This window comes from Toxorhynchites rutilus, chromosome 3 (genome assembly GCF_029784135.1).
Source record: "Toxorhynchites rutilus septentrionalis strain SRP chromosome 3, ASM2978413v1, whole genome shotgun sequence".
NCBI classification, from domain to species: Eukaryota; Metazoa; Arthropoda; class Insecta; order Diptera; family Culicidae; genus Toxorhynchites; species Toxorhynchites rutilus.
In genome coordinates this window covers 326,965,307-326,990,403 of record NC_073746.1, presented here as the reverse complement: position 1 = coordinate 326,990,403, position 25,097 = coordinate 326,965,307, and the positions used below count along the sequence as shown (strand labels likewise).

Genomic DNA, 25,097 nt, shown 5'->3' with positions numbered 1-25,097 from the left:
GGAGCGCATGAAGCAAGCGGAAAGTATAGGGCGATACTTTTACGACCGAAGTAGTTATAAATTGAAAATCGATTACGCCACTATTGGTTCGGTAGTTGAAAGCTGTGCAAACAAATAAGGCAGGACAGCCTTCGACATGGGTGGAGTTGAGAGAGGACGACTCGAGGCGGTAATATTCTATTCAATTTCGTTCAAATATATAGGTTTTTTTCTGATGTTGTCTAGTTCTGACAGCACAAACTGAAATGTCCATTAGCACTTCAGGCAGTGAACTTGTTTCAGAACATTTGAGGAGCATTCCCTTCAACAAGTCACAACCGAATGATGAATCCTAATGGTGTATATTTTATACATGCTTCGCAAGCCAAGTGTCGCATATTTGATTTCGGATCCTATCTCGAAGCTTATTGGTTACTTAGTATTTCGGCAGCTTTTGCTTTGTGCCCAAGCAATGGAATAAAAAAATCGATACAGCCTCATCCTTTCGACTGAGAATAGATTCTTATTTGGGGGCCATTTCGGTGCCTACATCAACAATAACGAATGTCTGTCGATGGCTGCCGGAAGGGATCCAAGAATCCATCTATCGAACAAGGCGTCATTCGTAAAGTTGCCGCAAAGATACTTTTTTTTTTCTTTTTTGGGTGGACCAAATTGAATATTTATTGAGATCGGATTTGTAATTAATATTTATTTTATTAGAAGATCTTTGATAGATACTTTTTGAACATTGGTTCGGTTCAAAAAAACGCCTCAACCCAACTGTATCTCGATCCATTTGAAGTGAATGAACTTTGTGAATCACTCCCCAGCAACATATGAAGCGTTTTGCTCTTGATTAGTAGCACTAAACTAAATCCTGCCGATGACGGCAAGCTGTGCGTGCTTTCGTGTCAACCATTATTTCCCCGGGCTTATGCATGCCATAAACGCTCTCCACATTTCGCCGCAGACCATAAAGTCATTGATATGAGTCTGAAATTAGGCAATAAAGACCAAACGCGGTGGTCTTCAAAGGAACCCAATTTCATGGGATGGGGTTGTGGTTAGGTTCTCCCGAGCAGCAGAAAGAAAGTCAATAACAATGGAAACTCCGCATTTCCCATTGCGTCAGAGTCGTATAACTTGCGTTTGAGTGGGTGCCGTTGGTATGGCAGAAAATTGTTCCAATTTCATAGCGCTTTTATGAGCCGAACAACGAACGAAACTCTACTACGACATACTTGAAACGATACCGGATTGAAGTCTCATTCAGACGCCCGTCACGTAACTGTATCACTTGATGATATTTAAATTAACGCACATGACACCTGCTTGCACACGTGTCGTTGTGGGAATGCGGGTGGCGAAAACCGCACGAGCCACACGTCCCGACACACGTAAAACAGCCGTTTTATTGCTTCCCGGTTGAGAGGTTCAATTCTCGCATGCTCCTACCCTGCTCGGTAGTTACCATTGACAACCGGTGAACGAGACATTGGAGTGCTTTCCCTGGTTTGGTTCGCACTCGCAAGCACGATGAGCTTGAAATAGGACATTTCAAGCGGAAGGAAGGACAGAGTGATGGTGTAGTAAAAAAGATGAGTTACTGGTGCATTCACATCTGTAGCCAGCCTCATCTTTAGATGATTTTTGCAACCTGTCGCTGCATCGGAACTTCACGAGTTTAACTTGTGATTCGGATTGTTACTCGTTTAGAGGCGATACGATAGTATATCTATCACCTATGGCCTTGTTAACCTATCTTTCTTATTTTAGTTTTTTTAAAAGCATTTGTCAACTAGGAACAATCGACACTGTTCTGCTTTTACTTCTTTTAATCGGCTAGCTATACAAACAACTCAGTTTCCAGCGCTAAACACTGTCGCGTCGGGATGATTAAGGACCAATTTACCAACAGTTGAATACACAGAGCTTTAATTGGATTTTGACGGAGTACTTTTCTTGATAATTCGAACTAATAATGGAGGAACAAAATTAATGAATTCATTATGAATCAGGATCGCTGCATGGGAATAAAGCCTTCAGCAATCATGGAACCTATTCTACTTGTAATTTTGTAATAATTGCGAAATAACGAATGTATTTTGTTATTATTCCTCCGTTCATACATTATCTATTTATCAATATTCCACAAATAATTTTATGTTCCTCTTCCATGTGTCATATACAGTTTTGGACAGCAATTAAACATTTGGATTGAGGGATACGAAGACGTGACTTCAGACCCGAATACCAGTCTGAATGATATAAAAATTGTAACGATTCTGAGAGACCAGAATGAATATGAATATGATTTTTCTCAGATTTTTAACAGTGTTGCGCGATAAAAAAACATATATATTTATAAAATTTGTTTTTTTTAGAATTTTGAGACTTAATACTGGTTTAATTTCTATTTAAATATGTTCACATGTTTTTTTTCATATTTGTGTTTTTTTTCGACGTGGGACTACGTCTAACCGGAGTATATGGGGGGTAAAATGAAAACCTAAACACAGAACATGCTGGAAAAAATAAAATATTCCGAATGCTTATAACTCGAACATTTCTTACTGGATCGGAACAATGTTTGCATCAATTGATAAGGAATATTTCTACGCATCTATCGCATTTAATAAAATGTTATTTTTTATTAGATAAACAATTGAATAACTGTAAAATGTGAAGCGTTATCTAAACGCCCTAACTCCCTCGTTTTTATTGGCCCGATTTACGGTTTCCCCAACACAGCCATCATAACCAAGCAGCCGTGGGGATATCGGCATTGCAAATACATGAAAGTATGGGGACTTTTGTTCTCACCGAAATGTGTTCCCTAACACAGACTTCAAACCCAAGCAGTTTTGGAGGAATCGGCATTGAAAATACATGAAAGTCAGCGGTATTTTTATTCCGACTGAAATGTGTTTCCCTAACACAGACTTCAAATCCATGGAGCGTGGGAAATTGGCATTACAACTTCATGCAAGTCGGGGGTATTTTTGTTTCGACTGAAATGTGTTTCCTCAACACATTGACATTGCAAATACATGTAAGTCAGGGCCATTTTTTTCCGGCTGAAATGTGTTTCCCCAACACAGATTCCAAGACCAAGTCTGGTGTCTGGTGAAATAGGCAGTGCAATTTCAAGTTGGGGCTATTTTTGTTCCGACTGAAATGTGTTTCCCTAACACAGACTTTAAATCCATGGAGCGTGGGAAAATTGAAATTGCAACTTCATGCAAGTTCGGGGTATTTTTGTTACGACTGAAATGTGTTTACCTAATACAGACTTCTAAACTAAGGTGTCTGAGGAAATCGGCTTTGCAAATAAATGCAAACTTCGAATACTTTTGTACTCACTTGCCTTTGTGCAGACTAAAATATGTTTCCTTAACATGGTCTTCTAAACTTAGGAATGTGGGAAAATCGTGCAGACATTATGGGCGAATAAACTTTCAAGTTCAAAACCTCTATAGTATAAAAAGTAGAAGTTGATGTAGTTGATTCATGCATGCCGGGGGTACTTCTACACCCGCATGTTTTTTTTTTGCACTCCGAAAAGTGTTTTCCTAACACGGATTACAAAAAAACGGGTACGAACACAACGCTTTGGTTCGCTTATTCAAGATTGCATTGAAGGATATGCCTTCATATCTTCTGCTCATTGAATTTCTACGCATACCATTTGATGATAAGGCAAAATGTTGATAACCATTTGCTGCGATAACGCCTATAGATTAAACAATATGCGTTCAAGGTACATGTCAAAATCGAAACTGAGTGCCTGAAGTTCATCAAATCAAGCATATTCGCGTTTTGAGAAGTACTTACAATTGGGAGATGTAGACTTCAGAGGGAAATGTGAAATAAAATAATCGTTTGATAATTCCTAAACCAAACGTAAAAGGACTTTCTTTAAATTTACTTGTAACGAAGAGCATAATCTATCACAATGCATAAATTGACTTTACTTGGCATTTATTCAATCTCTTTACTCACAAAGCAAATATATTGAATTCAATTGAATTCAAAAATTGCTTCAATCAAAAATTTCATGAATACAAATCAATGTTTGCTAAGCTAAGATAGTCCCACGTCAATCTTGCGGTTATATCATAGATATAACGCACCCATTTTTTTCAAAAAAAAATCAGGAACCAGTATTTTTTCAATTTTTTTTAAATTTATATTTTGTTTATTCTCCTAAAATCACTAATTGTATTGTATTTATGTGTTCGTGAAAAGTGCCCCCAAACCTCATTACCAGCGCTATAGAAATTGTTGTATGAGTTTCAAATTAGAAAATTGGGCAATTTTTCTGAATCCCAATATTGTTCACTATAGTGAAAAACGCAGTTTTTCTTTTATCTCGCCATACTCAATGGGCTTGGAAATGAAAAATTGAGAAAATACTCAAAATATGTCAAAATACTATGATGTCCCGCGACAAATTATAAAAATATTGATAATAAACTAGCTGACCCGGCAAACGTTGTTCTGCCATATAATTTATTAGTAGAATATTTTGGTTGGTAACGATAGCGAAAATTTTTCAAGAGAGTTTGTATGTTATCGTTCAGATATCAATATTACGATCTAAATGATTATTTACACTGTGAAACATACATCTTATTCTTCTTGAATGGCGTTAACGTTCCCTTGTGGAACTTTTGCCGTCTCAACGTATGCATTAACTAGCGTCATTTATTAATACTTGCTCGAGATTTCTTAAGCCAAATAACACGCCTTGAATGTATTCCGAGGGGCAAGCTCTTGAATACGCATGACCACAGTGCAAGTCGAAGGAAATTTCTTTGACGAAAAATCCCCCGGCCAGAACGGGAATCGAACCCGAACACCCGGCATGATAATGTGAGACACTAACCACTCGGCCACGGGTGCACTGGTGAAACATACATATACGTTCCGAATGTTCTCTTTTTATTTTAAATATCATTGTTTTATATATCAGATATACATTGTCATTTTGTTAGAATTTTACTTTTTATCTCAAATATCTTCTAAAGTATTCTATCATTCTAATTTGGGTGAAGACAAACTCACAAAATATATAGAAGACGCAGAGCTGATCAGCTGTTTTTTATACGTACGTAGGAAAAACCTTGTTTTTATATGTGATAAAAATTTTATAATTAGAGTAATTTCTTTGTTACTTCGAAATTTTAGATTTTTTTTATTTTTGGATACAGTAAAACATAATTTTCATCTAATTGTACCTGTTTTTGATATGTGATTTTTTTTCTCAGAATTTTAGAGCATTGTACGGTACAATGTTTTGGTAATTTGAAATTTCGGAATTATTGAATTTATTTTTGAAACACAGTACTGCTTTGAAATGTGTTTGTACGTGTTTTTTTTATATTTATGATTTTTTTCATAATGTATCGAGGATTAAACGTACTATTTTTTCCTAATTTTCACCGTCTGCATTTTTAATTTTATTTTCATGAAATCGATGATTAATAAATTTTACATCAACACATTAACATCAACATCTGATCTTTTCATAGAACTTTCCAATTTCGTATAGAAAAATTTCGAAATGCAAAAAAAAAGAGTTTTCGATGGTAATTTCATCATAGTAAGATGCACTACGAGTATTTTTTTTCATATTTTCTTTTCCAAGCTATTGAGAATGTTGTGAAAAAAAGAAAAAAAAAGTTTTTAGCCATAGCTCCTATAGTGAACCTTCTAATTTTCTGATAACAATACTTTTTCATGGCGCTGATGATAAGATTTGGGACCTTTTTTACGAATACATGAATACAATACAATAATATATTTTAGGAAATTAAGAAGAAAATTAGGAAACTACCAAAAATTCAAATAAAAAATAATTACAAAAAAAATATTAGATATTATCGTACCGCGCAGTTTTCCAAATATTCTAAAACAAATAAACATACACATTTAAATATAAATTTAACCTGCAATGGGTCTCAAAATTCTAAGAAAAAAATCGAATTGCAGAGTCATTTTTTTGTACCGCGCAACACTGCTTAAATTCTGAAAAAAATCACACATATCTTGGAAAGGCGTAGAAAAACATTCAAATATGAATTAGAGAAGTAGTGTATCTCAAAATCTCCCAAAAAAAATCAATGTTTCAAGATTTTTTTCAGAACTTTTTGATGATTTTTTTTTTCGATAATATTTCTCAATATACCATAGTAAGACGCACTGACAGTATTTTCTTCAAATTTTTATCTCGAAGCTATCGAGACTGGCGTTCAAAAAAAATGCTCATAGGGGTTCAAAAAATGCTCAAAGGGGTTCAAAAAAGTAGTCAAAATTTCTCATTTGGTACCCTATATAGTATTTTTCATAGAGCTGGTGAATGGGTTTGAGGGGCACTTTTTACTCCCTTGCTCAGCCAGGCCCTTTGTCGATTGTTTTCTTATGAATTTCTCACCAAAGTAAAGATAGGGGATTAACAATAAAAAATACTCAAATCTATGAAAGATTCGTCAGTTTAACAAGGCATATGACTGACTACCCAGCAGTGTTTATCGATTTGATAGTAACATCACACCGCCTCTATTTACCATCTTTTCAGTTGTTTAACTTTTATTCCAGTGTATAATTGTACTGATGTATTTTTAACCGCTTTTCATGATTATCAACGGAAACATAATAATAGTTTAGAAAAATAGAAGTGAGATCAAATCACCCAATTGTATTCGAAATTAGGATCATAAATTTAGAGTTGAGTCTGTTGAGTCTGAAATTTGAATTTGCGGTCTGCTTTTTTTAAACCGATTTTGAAATGAATATCTTGTACATGGAAACTAGAAATATTAGTTTGTAATGTTGAATTTACTGCTTAGCATATGCCGCGGAATTCAAATGAAGAATCTAGAATCTAAGACTAGGAGGCTTTGATGAAATCATAAATTTGAATTAATTATCCTGAGTTTGAAATTCAGAATCCGGAATCAGAATTTTCTCTGAAATGATACTCTGTATATTTGAAGCTGTAGAAGTGAAAACATTTATGAAAATGAAATCAGCATTTACATTTGTAATAATAGATCCAAAATCTGTTGGAATTGGAATTTGGAAAAACGAATCCGTATCCTGAACACGAAGCATGGAGATGATGGCGATGTTGAATTCACAGTCTCCAGCTAGCGGAGTAAATGATGGCTTTGGAGTCGTTGAAAAAGTTCCCGTTTAAAGCCATACAAGCTGGAAATGGATCTATGGAAAATATCAGCGGGATGCTGTTTTTCACGACCATACCCTCAATGCTCGTCTTGAGCATTTCAGCAGTCATGCTAACGGTTTTCTTGTCGCTTATAAAGAAAATGGAGAGCTGTGGTTGAGCACAACACAAGCAAACGATTCGGACGTGAATAAGAAATTGATGAGATCATGAAAAAGAATTTTGTTTAATGAGCTAAATATTTTAATTTTATTGAGTCATTCAAATTTTTCCGACTCTGACTCCGACTCCATAGCCCTGGAGTAGATAATAGTCTTCTTACACGCAGTGGTTTTACTCGATACGAAGCTCAAGTACAAAATAACAAAATATCGATGGTGCTCTGAATGGATACAACGATGCAATTTTGTTCGGGCGACTTTCATGCTGCGTCGATTTTCATGCTGTCTGGTGGAGAATGGTTCTGTATTTTAGAATCACTCGCATACATTGTTGTAGTTTTTTATGCATAACGAAAGGTAGATTGATGTGGTTAACAAATGTGGAATATTAGCATGGAACTACCGCGTATCTCGTTCCACATGCGATACGCGATGTCATGACTCGTACATTGGCAGAAGGAAACCGATTGCAGCATATGACTAGCTTGAGTACTTTTATCGCTAGGGCAAGAATGAATAATCAATCAATCTTCAACTCCTACAGACTCGTGTAAACCGACGACGTTTTCCAGGGTCACCAAAAAGTACTATTAAAGAGTTAATTCTAAAATTTCGATGCATTATAAAACTATATTCGAGATGATGAACAAGCGGATTAGACGAAATGATTATCCTTGTTGATTTTCTGCTTTCTCCTTCTAAAAAGGCGAATACATTTGAAAAAGAAGGTATGCGATCTTAATCAGATGAAGATGGGGAAAATTTGTGTCAGGGGCCTTTCGGATAGACTGTTTACGGTTTGGTTTCTCGTTACCAACTAACTCATATAATTTATTTTCCTTCTTCCTTTGCTCATACACATTCTTACCATCTGCTTATTCTATTTTGTTCCTATTCTTATCTCCTACTTCATATCTCTCAGGACGTCTCAGGACGTCATAAAACCGAGCTCACCATGTTTATGGATTTGCCTCCCACGAAGCTAAATCCTAAATACACAAAGCGAACGATAATGATCGTCTGTACCACAACATTTGCTTGAAAAATTAAAAAAAAATTACCTAGCGATGCGCAATATTTTGAATGATGCATTGGTAATCATTTTTTTCACAATGAAGTTGTATTTCCATGAAAAAAAACAGCAGGAACGTAGTTGCGCACTCAATACTATGGCTTCGATAATTACTATAAAAAAATCTACTATTTGCCGTCCAAATTTAACTCATGAATGAACCTGACTCGTTATTGCATGAACAAAAACATCATGTGAGTTGTCCACTCTTGATCGTTTTCCAGCATGATGCGTTCGATATATTTTCAACTGCTTATGTTCAATTTGTGCTGTCTCTTCTTCTAATTTGTATAATTATTGTGTTTTATCAACGACATATTTTGACCACACGAAAAACAAAAAAACATTATCACATAAAATAATTCGAATATTTGTAATACCGAAATCTCTCATTTAGACCGAAAACATTCGAAACACTTCATATCTCACAGAGATAGATTGTGGTAGAAATATCTTTCTTAACCTGTTAAGGCAGTATTCTAGTCTAGAAATTTGAAAAAAATCAATTTTTTTCCTTCATATTTCTGTAGTTTAGGACTTATCTGTAGTCCTATTATTCACCAAGTTAGAGCCGTTTTAGTGATACGGTATGTAACCTGGTACGCGTTTTTCTCGAAACTAGTTTTTTCAAACTGGCGTACACGATATCTCCAGTTTTACTGAACTGATTCATGTCGAATTCATATGAATACAATCTGTAAGCATTTCTGAACCTCTGAACCTCTAAATTATGATATTTTTCCAGTTTACTATTTTTAAAAAATCGGGAAACGAAAAAAAAAACCTTTTAAACCACATTTTCTTTTTCAAACGGTCGCCATTTTGTCAAAAAAGATGGTTTTGACTTGTCCGAGGTTCATGCGATAGCGACATCTGTACTGATTCAGAATCTGTTTGATTTTGTTTGTTTCAGATAACCAGAAGGGCTGGAATCATGTACGCCATGACACAACTTTTGTTTGAACCCTCTCACTTCATATTTTTGTTTTATTGTTAAAAAATAGATGAACAAATAATGATATAATGGATACTAAAAATATTCTTTATGTTATTTTTACGGAAACGTCCGATATGCGCGTCTCTACACTAAAATACTCCCTTAGCACTCCTATACTCGCGCATTGGTCTGTCAGACCGAGAAATCAATAATACGTTCATTTCTCAGAAGATATCAACACTACGACTTTGCGATTCTCTCTAGCTTCGTTATTCGTTGTTCGTCATCGTTTAGCGTATCGCATGTGTTGGCACAAAGGAGAAGTGTGCCAATTTTTTAACACTTTCGATCTGACACACCGACGCGAGTATAGGAGTAACTTTTTTGGACAAGTGCCTTTTTTCATATTCTAGAATATTGTTGAATGAAATGTATAAATTAATGTTAGAGGCGTGGAATATTTATTGAATATAATTGAATATATTGAATATAATCATTACCGGACTATTCTTATTTGATTTCAGTCGTTTTTTGTAACTGGATTGAACGGATCCATATATTAACTATTCGTCGATATATTCGTCGTTAGATTCATATGTTCAAAAGCAAACTATTAATGTTTGACTTTCGTATAGTTATTCGCTAAATGTAATGGTCATACATATACACACTTGTGAAAGAATTTCACTTGTGGAAGAATTGTAAACAGTAAACTATAAAATAATCGGTAGCTTATGGTAATTTTTAACAGTTACAGTTTCGGGGATATTTTTATAATGGAAAATATCGACAAGAAAACAAGAAAAAGACAAGGAAATTCCTAGAAATCCTTTTAAATCATCTTTTTATGCCCCATCTAAAAAAAGGCATTAATTCTTACATTACTTAGAAAACAGAGACAAAGAATATTAGAAATATGCAAACTTTATATTCCAGTAATTATCTAGAAGATCGTTATACATTAATACGTTTTAATGTTATTTTATAGCTCTTTATACCTCCATGAATTATATTCAGCTGCTTACTTTTAATTATTATCAGTGAAAAATTCGAATTTCGTTATTTGTGTTGGAGTATCAAAAATTACTCTATTTTAAGGAGGTTGAGTTAGACGACTATTAAAACATAATAAAGACGATGAAAACATATTTTTTGGAGTTTTTTCATTCATTCATATCCTCTTCTTCAAATAAATGCCAATAAAGCCTGAAAAATACACAATCTCAACATTACAGAGAGGTTCAATTTTCGGTCTGTGACACCGTGCTCGAGTATACGTGTTATGATTTTGCACGCAAGTACAGGAGGGTTAAGGGAGCATTCTAGTATAGAGGCACGGATTTCGTACCGTCGTTGATTTTCTTGTATTTGGACCGAAAACTCGAAGTGAAGCAAACGATGCTGCAAACACCTGCCTGAAATCGAATTCAAGTGCTTCAATCGTACAACAATTGCGCAGAAAGTTCTTTTCTTGTCAAGTTTAATGCAAATGTATGCTTTCCTCAAAGACGAGTTTCGTGTACCACAATTCTTCACGGGATTTGTAACAGTAATGCTTTCCCTAACCTTTCTCGGTAGTTAAAATATACACATTTAATCATAATTTTCGATAGGAAAATTGGAGAGAGTCAACTAATTTTAGTGAGCCTGATATCCCATAGTGCAATCGAAATGTTGGAGTTATCTATGGTTTTCCTTTCATCGAATCACTCTCAACCCGAAAGCTCTATGATCGAATCAAATCTTCTGAAAATTTGTTTTGATAATGCAGATGCTGGATGAATTTATTCAGTTATAAATAAAATAAAATGAAATTCTACCTTTGGAGACAGGACAACATATTGTCCGTTCAAAAGCCTTGTGAATCAGCGTCCAATCATTACTTACACCGTTCAATTGTTATGCTTTCAAGCTTCAAATTGTTGGAGGAATTGATTACTCGGAGACTTAAGACATTGAACAAATCAACTAACTTGCTGTTATAATTACATTATTTTGAGTTTCGCAAAGAGCGACGGAACAAATGATTATACATTCGACAAAAAAATCAAAGGAACAGAGTGCGAAGTCGAGAATTTTGAGTGATTTTTGATATACTGTAACTTGGTGAAAATCAATTCAAATAGATGGGATATATATCACTTTGAAGCTCCAACAGGTATTAAAAGTAGGTATTAGAATATTTTACGTAGGGGAAGGGGGAGGGTCATAGTGGTCACCCTAAGGAATATGCCCATTTCTAGCGTTCATATAACGCTTCAATTCTCGTTTTTCGAAGAATATTATAGTAATACTAGCTGACCAGGCAAACGTTGTTCTGCCAAATAAATTATTTCTAGTGAATATTTTGGGTGTTGAATAAAACACACTAATGTATTGTAAGTGTGTTTGAATATTTTAACGATCTTTAAAATAAATCGAATGTGACCGATAAAAAAACGAATTAAATTATTTGAACGGAAGGTTTTATGATGTTTCTTGGTGTATTTCATTAACGTAACTGACATGTTTGATCTCATAAAAGTTAAACGTCAACTGAAAAAAGTAATATAAGTTTGTCGTAAAGTAGAAAAAATGAAATATAGAAAATCAATATTTATTGCTGTCTCCTTGTTAGAAAATACGTGCATGTGATTTTCAACATGACTTAGTTTATAACAGCTTGGTCTCGTTCATAAATTGGAAAACAGCGATACGCCAGATAACTTCAATGGAGCTGATTAATCGGCCTGTTTGGAATCGCGTTATTTTATCGTTGTCATTCAATCGAGGAATATTCACATCGGTAAGCTAAGCTTGAAACACAGCCATATTGCTTCCTTAATTCATGGATGTTTTTATTACTCTTCACCGATTTGCAGAACTCAATATTCATATATGCATATGAGTGATCGGATTTTACAATTCGATCGAAATCGACTTTTACACTCTTAAATTCGTTCGCCTTGTCGCGAAACAATGGTCAAAATAAGTCATCCGTATTTGTGGTTCAATTTACTCTCTATCTGATCGGCATAATTCCGGAAATAATTCTAAATTGTTGAAATTTGAATGAAAATTATTATTCGCTTTCGTTTGGATGCTAAATTTGTATTGAATGTGTTTGAGTGCTAAATTTTGCGTGTTTATTCCACCCGAAAAACCATGACTATTTTTGCTTCATAGAAATGGAACATGGAGACCAATGTTGTTTACATCGAATTGCGTGGCAAGGTTGTCACATTTGCTCAACTCGATTGGACTTGAGCTTGAACAGAATGCAAAATTGCGCTTTTTCCATTCAACAGAATACAACCAACAATATGTGGGGACGAATACGATCGAACTTCATTCTGGTTTGAGCACACGCGCAATGTCATGACAATGCATTGCGCTTTGGTCTGGCTATAACTAAAGCTGTATCGGCGTTGCTCATGATAGTGTCTCACAAGTGAATGTATTATTCCTCGCACCGCTTTTGTTGATTGTGTAGTAAGAATTGCAGTCGTTCACTCTCTACCTTCGCGTATATGTCGACCATAAATTGTTGGCACAGCTTACGATATCTTGAATTGGCGTTTCTTGACCATGTCAAATCACCACATGATAAACATAAAAATCCTTCGAGCGCGCCCTCTGTTTGTTTCGTCGCATGTTAATATAATAAATATTAAATCAAAATGAGAAATGATGTTCATAATGAATTAAGTATCTGTGACGGGGTCTCGTTGGTCTAATGTTTATGCAAGAGATTTTTCGTTGAAGAAACCCTTCTGACTTGCACTGTAGTCACGCGTATTCTTGAGCTTGCCACTCCATTCATGGCGTATTGTTCGTCATAGAAATCTCAACTATTTACTAATAAAAATGACGCAAGTAGTACTACGTTGAGAAGGCAAACCTTGGGAACGTTAGTGCCATTGAAGAAGAACATAGCGAGGGTCGTATGAACGGTGTGTGTCAACGTTGAATTCCAGATTATTGTTTTTTCTTCGCATTAAATTTCTCGTGTCACCGTGCTATCATGATTCCAGCAGCGCTTGTGCTTTGGATCTACACACGTGCTCTCCAGCTGATGTTTTATCAGGGTGGCAATGCTGGCAATAGCGTGATTGTCATTTTGTAATCTGAGCAAATGTGATTTGAAGAATTTCGATAACTCATTGTGCTCATTCAGAAAGGCTTCCAGCTCGTCGGAGATGCTCCCTGCTTTAGATGAATTGATGTTACTTGTGTATTTGTAGATGGATGTTCAATGAAGCGGGCGTTACGCCATCAGTCATTGAACAACTTAAATAAATTCGTTCTGTTGAAAAAACGAACAACGGTTAAATTATTAGAATATTTTTGACACAAAAATAATAAAATCGCAATTAAAAATAGGGAATTGGGGTCAAAATTTAAGGTTATATGTATGGTATGAAGTCAAATTTTTTGAAAAAAAATATCCAGATCTTTTTTTTCTGCATAGAGTCACCCTATTCGGTATTAAATGTATGGTTATCGGTATCCTACCGGTATCATATATAGTTTACAACCTATTCTCATACCTACCAAATATTTTGAGTATAATTGCATCAAAATCGGTCGAGCCGTTTCGGAGGAGTTCGGTAACAAACACCGTGACACGAGATTTATATATATATATATATATATATATATATATATATATATATATATATATATATATATATATATATATATATATATATATATATATATATATATATATATATAGATAATATCATATCATTGTTGTTCAAGTTAGCAAAGTTAGCAAACGACTTTTTTCACAATAGAAAAACAAATGTGATAAATCGAACTTTTTTTTTTTTTGTTTGGAGGTAAAGTGGTCACCTAGTGGGGGCAAAGTGGTCACTTTCACATAGCAAGCTAAATGGAATAGATTTATGCGTTCAAATCATATTTGATATAGTAGATACATTTGTAAATAAGCTTGTCCTATTCACCTAGAGTCTCAATTCAAATTTTCTCATGCATACAAAAACATTATGTTCCGCACAATCAGTTGTAGTGGCATATTTTTTCAGGGTCAAAGCTACAAAAGGAACCTCTTCAAGAGCAGAATGTGATGTGGTATATCAGCATTAGTAAACAGAACATTGTAAGTCGTTATCCACCTATGACCACTTTGCCCCCAAACATCAAAGTAATTTCTATGCTAATTGATCGCTGAGAATAAACAAAATATCTGTTCATCTCTCCTATAATATGAGAACAGTCGTTTAAACTGATGCTTTGTCCAACATATCAGATTGAATAAACTAAATTCCTCGAGAAATTGCTTAGATACCATGCGCACAGAACTACGGCCGAATGGCTATCGAGAGAGCAATTTCTGTTTTTATTTATATTTTGACATGCGACAGCTCTACTGAAGTACAGGGTGACTCATAAGTCATTGAATTCTTCAAACATAAAGTGACTATCAATACGGCATCCATAGTCAATATTTATACTACCAAACAAGCATTTGACCACTTTGCCCCCCCCCCCCACGACCAATGTGCTCCCACTAACCCTACATATTTTTATCTTGGTGTGTCTACGAGTAGTGGGCAACAACATCGGGAAGAAAAATAATCGATTTTTTTCATCTTTATTTTCAAACATTTGGTGGACTATTTTTCAAATTTTTCTTCTAATCACTTATTCGACTTTGATGATGAATAATTCAATAAGTAATGATTGCATTGCAAATCGAAAGTTTGGAGCTTTAAAATGATGTATATTCCATCTGTATGAGTTGATTTTGCAGTTACGGCATGTCAAAAATCACTCAAAATTTTCGACTTCTCACTCTGTTCCTTCATTTTTTTTTGTCGAGTGTTTATTGCTGCTTCCCAAGGGTATTCAACTAAGTTGTGTGCATGGAGAAGCAACTTGTTCCAGTATTTAGGGAGATTAGGTGAGTTATTCTTCGGTTCCCGTGGAAATTCTGTCTGAAAATCAACACGAATGTGAACTTCAATTGCCTGTCGGTACTGGAAATATCGCTAATATCTTCTAAACCTATAATAGTTTGTCAAGTGATTGCATGCATTTTGAATTTTTCTATTTCAGTCTTCAGTTTTCAGTTTTAGTACTCACCTGTACAACGCGGCGTCTTCCTGTTTGACGTTTTTAATCCGCAGCGCTGGCGGATTCGTCTCGTAGTAGAAGTACGCCTTCGACTTCAGGACTGCCTCGTCCGACCAATGGATCGCCTGCTGGAGGTTCTTGCCTCGTGCGTCGAATCTGGTGACGATGGTGAAAGGAAAAATACTCAATTTAAGTGATATCGCAAAGGAAATGATGAAATGATGGAACTTTTGAACGATTCTGATATTCAAGTCACAGAGAGCGAATTGAATCATTTAAAATTTAACAATCAACAACGCGCGATCGAAGTTGTTATCCTGGAGCACGACAAACATGTTTACATAACCCGTGATCTGTTCAAATCCTGCGAAAAGCTTCGATCCATCTGTTGCTGAATTTGTTTTGTCAGCAGAATTCCGTCTGATGATATCGTATTATCGCCGGAAAATGGGCGACAGAAAACATCAAAGCGTCAACAATTGTTGTGAGTGGGGAACTAAGCGAATTTTCATCGGAAAATTTATGGCGCTGTGCAAAATCATTGAGCAGTCACACTTTGTTCAGGTAAAGAATAAAAAAAATAAAATTAAAAAACATTTCATTTTACAATGTTAAGGTGAAGGTGGAAGCTAGCCATTGTAGTAGTATAGGTAAACCCTCGTGTAAAAATGGGGTAATAGTGTTTGTGAGAGAAGAGCAAAGCACACGTAAATAGATCAATTCACTTATCAGACTGTGTGGCGCTTCATTGACACGAGTCTTTGAATACATTTGAAAAAAAAACAAATAACAATTCAATACTAAAGTAAAATGTATGAACGATATGTTCCGATGAACAATTGCAAATATAAATATATATAGAAGGTGCATTTGCATATGATTCTGATTATACGCGAGCGTAACATGAGCAAATTTATAACACATGCGAATTGGGGCTCTTTTGGTATTAACAAGTTCTTCCGCATAGTAACTCGATGTTGATAATTCCTTAATATTTTCCTTCGTTGATCGTATTGTTTTCACATATTCACGTTGAAGAGCCTTAACCCTTCTCTTCGTTGGCCGAGGCATTTAGATTGAATTTAATACTTTTCCGTTTACTGTTTTTGAAAGCATAGGCAGCCGTGGCAGTGTTCCGAGCTCTGCAATACAATTTTCTTACCCAATGTTAAAGTTGCTAAAACTTACATTATAGACCCATTAAACGTAAAAATAATAATTCTATTGATATCAACACAATTTTTTTCTATTGATTTTCATGACATGGGACGCTATGACTCCGGAATAACATTTTATTGAGTGGTTTTTATAGCTGTTTCGATGATGTTGCTCGAGTTTTCCGACGTTCTTCACTATACGGTGCGAAAGCAGATGAAAATTTAATATCTTGTGAGTAATCGATTAGAGTTTGGTTGATATTACTTGATGGGAAGTGTGCGAAAACGATCATTTTCTTCACACTGTTTCGCAAAATTATTGATTTTTGGGCGAGAGGGAGATGAAAGAAATGAGCGCCATTGTGGCAACCATTTGTGGCTAGCTTCCACCTTCACCTTAAGGTAAAAGTGTTAGGGTGTGTTAACGGATGACTTTGGCATGGCGATATGTATTCCAATGAGATGGTATATTTAAGGTATGAGTCCTCGTCTCAATAATCCTCCATTGCGTCCGGCTGTCACTATGTGGAAAGTGAAAAAGAGGGAAAAGTGTTCAACACAACTCACACGTTCCACATCGAAAATGATAATTTGTGAATCAAATCATCGAACTCATACTCAGTCGTCCGATTGCGACGTTTGTCACATGTTGTAGATTAATTTATTTCGTTCCCTAAGTACGTTTGATCGGATTTTCCCCCGAACGAGGTTACAGCAGCGAGTCCATCTTCCGATGTTAGCACAAAGTTCAAACAACATAACGCATCGCAGCGCGCAGAAATATCGAATAGCTGCAATGGTCGTGCAGGGCGAAGCTAGTCGTAAACCACAAAACTGTGGAGTGAAGCGTAAACTTTACATAAACAATCACATCAAGAGGCAGCATAAACAAATAAACAAACATCAGCAGAAGCGAGCGCAGAACACACGACATATCACTCATCGGCGATGCGTCGTTGGAAGGGATCTGCGAAGGGGACGATTCTGGGTAGTGAATATTTTGGTGCTCCTGCTGCTGATGCTGCTGATGCTGTGACTGAATAGATGGACCACGGGATGCAAGACAACAAGCGAAGAAACCATGATTGAATATGCACTTCTGAAGCGATCCAGTTAGTGATTGTTTCCAAGCTGACGTAACGACGGAATGAACATGTTGTGCGCTGTCTGTGGTGAAAACCAAATGTAAATTCGGAGCGATTTGAATGCATAAACAAACACTTGTCTTGGGCTGAATTAAACACTTGAGCAAACTGTGTGAATAGTTTTTGGGGCGCACAGCGCCACTGAATATGAATCATCTGAATAGACTACATTTCATCATATCAGAGAATGGTAAAATGCTGAAAAAAATAATGATTTCTGCAAAATTTGCATAGGTTTGAACATTTGTTCACAAACTTGCATATAATGAGCTTGCATTTGGGAAGTTCAATCAAATTGATGAACAAAAAAGATAAATTTTCATCGCTCCAGCATTTGCATCCTCTCAGACTATCAGACAATAACGAAATGGCTTCAGATCGGACGACATATACACAAATTGGGAATTATTCCTTCCCATTCCGCATGAGATAATAATCCAGGAACAAAATATACATTGACTCACGTCAATCGTCAGTGTGCAGATTTAATCTGTCCGATTTGAATAACAATATCGAGCGCTGCCATTCATCCGGTCATCTCGACGACGACGACGACGACGTGGGGGATAATAGTAATGACGACGAATGGAAGTTTGTTCACTTGTTAAACCCATCTCGATGAGCCGAACCGAAACGATTTAGAGGTAAATTGATTGGTAAACAAATATACGTGACCTTATCGGGAGCAGATGATGACAGGGGGATACCAACTTGGCGTAACAGATTGAACAAATGGTTGTTAGGATTTCCTCTAATGCCGTATTTTACATAAATAACAATCTCAATTAACCCTTTATAAGGCCGTTGAAACTAGGCAAGGGATCGACTTCAACTTCAGAGAACATAATCCTTACATGAGGAAGAACACATATTTACTTTTGAAAAATTTTTAACTATTAAAACAGATGAAACAAATGGTGACAATATGCTGCCTTGTAAAATCATTCTATTGCTCCTTTGGTTATGTAAAAATCAAAACCATATATCTAGTGCAAAGAGAAAAAATGTTTTTTATACAAGGCGGACTCGATTATATACAGTCTCGGATTTGTTTTCACTGTAAATAATCGAATCCTGTAGATAATTGACATGTTTTATTCAGATATTTTTCTTTTTTTGAAAATAAAAGAAGAATTTAATTTTTGATTCATCGCTTTAAAGTCAGAAAACACCTTGCTCACATGAAAAAAATAATTTCAATCCAGAATCCTTCAGGAGGTGGTAGACGATCATATTTGATGAAAAAAAAATCATTCTACGCATATGTTCGAATTTCAATTATGACAGAGTTATAGACCTTTTGTTTGTTTCGGACTTTGTTGCCTCAAATTGGCTCTACATTAAAAAGTACGCTACGGAAGACGATCCTGTTGGTTCCATTTGAAAGATGAGAAAATTTAGTACAGAATATAGTAGTGGTACATCAAAATTAGTGGATTCAGTAGTGGAACATCTATAAATTTAATTAAACAAAATTTATGAAGAGAAAACTTAAAAGTTAGTAATTTTTAATCTGTTTTTATTAATTTTATTCTAAAAAATCATATTAAACTTGATTGTTTCTATCATTTAAATTGAAGCTCTCTAACTGCTCTACAATTTGTACGCTGACACCCAACTTCTATCTTTCTTAATTTCACTGCAATATTGATATTAGGGTGGCAATGGATGTATGGAAAAAATGTCATCATCGAATTTGAAAAACCGACTATGTACAATTTGTTTATTGGCCCAAAAAATGACCTGTGCAAAGTTTCAGCTCAATCGGACATGATGCCTCGAAGCACTCAAAGTTTTGATTTTTTGATCCTCGAAAATTTTCCAAGTGGGGAATAAAGGGAATTTAGAAAATCGAAAAAAAAAGTCGATGCCAAAAGATCTAAAAATGCATGAAACGTCGAGATCTGGTGTCATCTCGAAAAAGAATGTTTGCTCGAAAATCGACCTTTTGGGATTTGGTCTGAGTGGCAATGAAGGTATGAAAAAAAAAAACAATTATCAAATTCAAAGAACCGACCACATACATTTTGTTTATTGGCCCAATAAAATGACCTGCGCAACATTTCAACTCAATCGGACATAATTTAGGGGTGCCTCAAAGCACTCAAAGTTTTGATTTTTTGGCCACTCAGGCTCCCAAAAACTCCCAGTCCCAAAAAGTCGATTTTCGGCCAAAACATTTTTTTTCGAGATAACACTAGATCTCGACCTATCATTCATTTTTGAGTCTTTTGGCATCGAAAATTCGTATTCCAAATTACCTTTACTCCCCCCTTGGAAGATTTTCGATGATCAAAAAATCAAAACTTTGAGTGATTTGAGGCACCCCTAAATCATGTCTGATTGAGCTGAAACTTTGCACAGGCCAATTTTTTTGGGCCAATAAACAACATGTACATGGTCGGTTTTCGAAATTTGACATGACCATTTTCGCTGCCACCCCTAATCGATATACATAATTCCTGGTGAACATTCAAACAAAACCCTAAAAAATCACGATTTTTATTCCATTGTACATATAATAGTCACTTAAGTTTCACCTTAACGTTTAAAGGTAACATTTTTGCTTAAAAGAAGTCATATTTGAAATGTAAAACTTTTTTTTTTTCAAAGTGTATATAATCGAGTCCAAAATTGTATATAATCGAATCATATATAATCGAGACTCCGACTTGTATAGACTTACAAAAAAAAATTGCCGGCGCTCTTAAGTCGTTTTTTTGTTACATGACTGACAATGAGTCCCAAATTAATATTAATTATTACCTCAAAAAGTAGAGTATTGTCATATACCTTAAGAAGTTTTTGGTTAAGTAAAATATTGAATTAGTATTCCAAGTGCAGCGAAAACATTTTTTTTTGTGGGTGGCAATATAGTTCCCACGGCCTTGAAAGGGTTGAAAGGTGTCATGAGATTCACAAGAATAACAAAAATAACCTGTATTATTTCAGAATGCCTAAAAACTAAAATACTAAATTTTGCCAAAATTTTTCACCAGCTCCAGAATATTCTAGGATAAGTTCTGAACCAACGCAGTTATATATTCGTTTCTCTTCTGAAGAATATTACAAACAATAGTCCTCAGTAACTATTGTTCTTTTTATCATTAGCGGAATCTTTCTTTCGAGAGAGAGAGTTAAAGAGAAAAATTGCCAACAGTATAAGAAAAAATACAGTGACATTAGTTTTTGGGCCTAGTAGTAAAATACCATCGCATCGGGATGTGCTAAAGTTCACAATACAGTGACAGCAGCGGACATTCATTCTATTTATAGGGAAGCAAATGACGGAAGTTTATTGTGAAGCTCGCCTAGTTGGCGATGCCAACGAACCGAATTTCTCCACATTCATCGTGGACTCTGAAGTACTGTACACGATTACATATGAGGATGGATCACAAACCAACGTGCAAGTCGATCAAGCTTGTCGCATCTTTCGATACGTTCGTATTTTCGACCTACCGCCGGGAATATAAGACCGTGAATTTCAATACATTCTTGAACAATACGGATCCATATGCCAGCATGTTACGGAACGTTTTCCAAACGAGCTCGATGTGAATATATTATCGGTGTACTGGTATACGTGGAGTACACATAGAGATAACGGAAGATACCAGTACATTTGTGCATTGGACACACATCGCGTGCATTTTTTACCAAGGTTCGAAGAACAAATACTTCTACTGCAAGAACGAGGGTGATGAAAAATTGAATTGCCCCAATCTTGCAGCTGCCGCGTCAGGAACTGTAAGAAAAACCGATAAACCTTCCGGTACAGATCCGTTGGGAAGATCCGGAAAACCGGTATTCGACATAACAGGACCTGCCATGTCATCAATGACAACTCTAACATAGACAATATTGAATCCAAACAGAATAATAATTTCTAGAATAATTTCTATTCGAAGCAGTGGTATTAATTTTATTAATACACGTGATGGAAGCCGCGAAACGAAAATTAATTTTGGACACCCATGTCAAAAATCCGACGTGATTAGGTTCAAAAATCGCGAAATCGTTGAAAATGGCCAAATCGACCGTGTGCAGCGTTCTCAAACGTTTCCGTGAGATGCATACTATCGATCGGCAGGTTCATACCAAGCGTCATAGTGGAACTAAGGATCGGAAACTGCATTTGAAGGTGTTGAGAACGATCAAGAACGAAACCTGACATATGACATCGCCAAGAAATTCAATGCCGACCGTCCGGTGCACCGGTGCACCGTCAGAAGGATTCGTCTGCGCGAAGGAATACGATCTTATCGGGCCAGTAAGCAACCAAACCGGACATTGAAGCAGAATGTAGTAGCCAGTGTAGTAGTTATACAACAAGGTTCTAACGAAGTACGACGGATGCATCCTCATGGATGACGAAACGTACGTGAAGATGGATTTTGGGCAGCTTCCAGACCAAAAATTTCATAAAGCCACTGGTCGGGGTGATGTCCCCGGCAAGTTCAAATTCGTTTTTGCCGATAAGTTTGCAGGAAAGTGTTTGATCTGGCATTGTATTTGCAGCTGCGGACGAAAAACCCCGTTTTTTGTAACAAACAAGACCATGGACTCCAAAGTGTACAAGGAGGAGTACCTGAGCAAACGTATTCTTCCGTACATTAGATCTCACAAAGGACCAGTAAAGTTTTGGCCAGATTTGGCAAACTGCCACAACAGCAAAGAGGTACTACAGTGGTATCGAGACAACGGGGTAGTTTTTGTCGAAAACGACATCAATCCACCCAACTGCCCTCAATTCCGCCCTATCGACAAATGTTGGGAAATTGTCAAGCAGAAGATTAAGAAGAATGGTAAGACGACTCGGGATGCAACAGAGATGAAGAGATGGTGGAACAAAATGGCCGCTGAGGTTAGCGAACAGGGTGTCCAAACTTTGATGAGTGGTATTCGCCGAAAAGTACGAAATTTCATCAGAACTACATCGGAATAATTCTTTGTTATTTTTCCCTTAAAGTGCAATAAATGACCTACATTTTGAGTACCTAACATTTTTATTTCGTTCACATAGCTCTGAGATAGACCCGTTTTGATGCGTCCAGATTTAAGATGAACAATGCTTTACTATTAACTCAGGATATTCTTGCTCTGTGTCTAACAATGTTCTTGTGCCAGGGTCTAAAACAGTTAATTAACAGCTTGGGCCTTCTTGATATCGGAAATTCACTTGATTCAAAAGCACCCTTCGCTGTTTCTTGAACGCAACCAAGACAATTTTTTCAGATGGTCGACTAACTATCTGAAAATGAAGGCAAGAAGTTTTGATAAGGCAAAATCTTTTGAGCATAATAAGCAAATATATTAATTAAAAAAAATCTTGCATGGTTGTCAAAAAACCAACAATGTACTAGAAGATGGAAAACTTAGCATTTATCAAATTTCAAAACATGCAATGAATGGTATCAGTCCTCCAACGAAGCTAGACATTGATGGCTTTAAAACTTCTAATACTAAAGCTCTGAAACGAGCACTCGAAAATCATTTTAATGCATTCCACTGGAGATATTTTCACCATTATTGATAAAAGGCTTTCTTCTGAAGATTGTAATCATATTTTAGCTCCAATTCAAATGTCAGAATTAGAATTAGCTTTGAAGCAAACGACGAAGAAAAAAATCGGGCCTGATGGTTTGACTTACGAATTCTATTCAATGTTTCTTGAAAATCTCAAGGAAAAATTATTGAGATTGAATATTAAAGAGATACACATCAAGAAGTTTCCTTAACATGTTAAGCCCTGCGTCGGTCCCTAGGAACACTGAATTTTTCATCTTTTTCGTGCCGATCTCACCGGACCGACAGTAGACTTTTCTTTCGGATAGTGTCAGCGGAGGGAACGGCAACAACAAAGTTACAAAACGATATTTAGAAAAGCCCCCCATCGATTCGCTGGAACCGACACGAGCCTGACGAAAAATTCATTGTCGGTCCCCATTTCGGTCGGGGCTTAACGTGTTAACTGAAGGCATACTAACTTTGGCACAGAAATAAAGATAAGCCATACAAAATAACAGAAAAACGTCCAATTAGTATGCTTAATTGTGATTACAAGCATTTTGCAGAAATTTTGTACAATCGGATGCAAATCTTGATTAGGCCACTTATTGGACCTGGGCAAGTAGCATGTATAGATGAGAAATCATGTGCAACGAATTGAAAAGATCTCAGAAACATAATCATCAAACGGCGAACTCTCAACGTTTTAAAAGCACAATTGTCAGCCTTGAGCACGAAAAGCCTTTCGATTGTGTCAACCATAATATTTGCTGACTGACAATGAAAAAATACGCCTTTCCTGCCCAATTCATCAACTGTATACGGAACATTTACACCAAAACTACGTCTAAAGTGTTATTCAACTGTCTGTTAACCCTTTTGTACTCGCGCGCAAAATCATAACTCGTATACTCGCGCACGGTGTCACAGACTGTGCGTCCTTCTGTAATATTGCTATTGTGTATTTTTAGACGTTAATTGTATTTATTTGAATAAAAATATATAATTCAATCAAATAACTCCAGAAAATATTTTTTTCTACATTACACTCAGTTCTAATAGTCATTTAATTCAGCCTTCCCAAAACTGAATTATTAAATTTCGGTCTGTGAGACCGTATGCGCGAGTATATCGTCAGTATGACTAGGTTGGTCATTAAGCATGTTTCTTTTTATTCCCCTACTTAAGAAAATCAATAGTAACATAAGCTATTCCATATACAGATGATATTGTTCTCTTTCTTCGGTACGATGAAGAGTTTGATTAAAATATTGAAATATTCGGAAATTTTAGATGACCTGCTTCTTCTTCTTTTTGTTTTAAAGAGGCTTTAAACTTTGCAGTTCATTAGGCTCTTAGGACAATATGCTAAAATTGAATTGAATTAAAAAAAATGTTTGTCTTAGACTCATTTTCTGATTCATGGCGCAAATTAAAATGACATGGATGCGGTCAATTGCTCGAAGATTATACAGTCAATTGATTTTTTAATTGCAATGCATCATGCATGGATGCATAAACGATTTGTAGAAATTTCATCTTCAAAGGTATTTTCAGAAAATTTTCAGAGTTCAAGTTACAACGGAATGTAGCCAAAGGCGAAAACGCGCTCATTGATGCTGAGAGCAAGATGAAACCCTTATTCATTAGAAATATTCTTCACCGCCATCAGAATGTCTCGAAGGATGATTTCATTATCGCACATAATCGCGCGGTTATTCGAAATGGAACAGAATGGATTCATGAAACCAATTGCATTTGAAGGATTGTTAAGGAATCTACATCTAAAATTATTTATTGTTATATTCGGAGTAAACAAAACACGTCACCGAAAATTGATGTTAATGCAAATTTCATATGCT

The 25,097-nt window shown here is 35.8% G+C and overlaps 1 protein-coding gene across 2 annotated transcripts in view; it reads right to left on the bottom strand.

The window, feature by feature from the left end:
- LOC129774711 (uncharacterized) overlaps positions 1-25,097 on the bottom strand; it is a 224,388-nt gene that overhangs the window by 90,248 nt on the left and 109,043 nt on the right. For both annotated transcript variants that reach the window (XM_055778592.1, XM_055778593.1), the window contains exon 4: positions 15,432-15,578. In XM_055778592.1, coding sequence (XP_055634567.1) covers positions 15,432-15,578 — 147 coding nt within the window. The remainder of the gene's footprint in view (positions 1-15,431; positions 15,579-25,097) is intronic.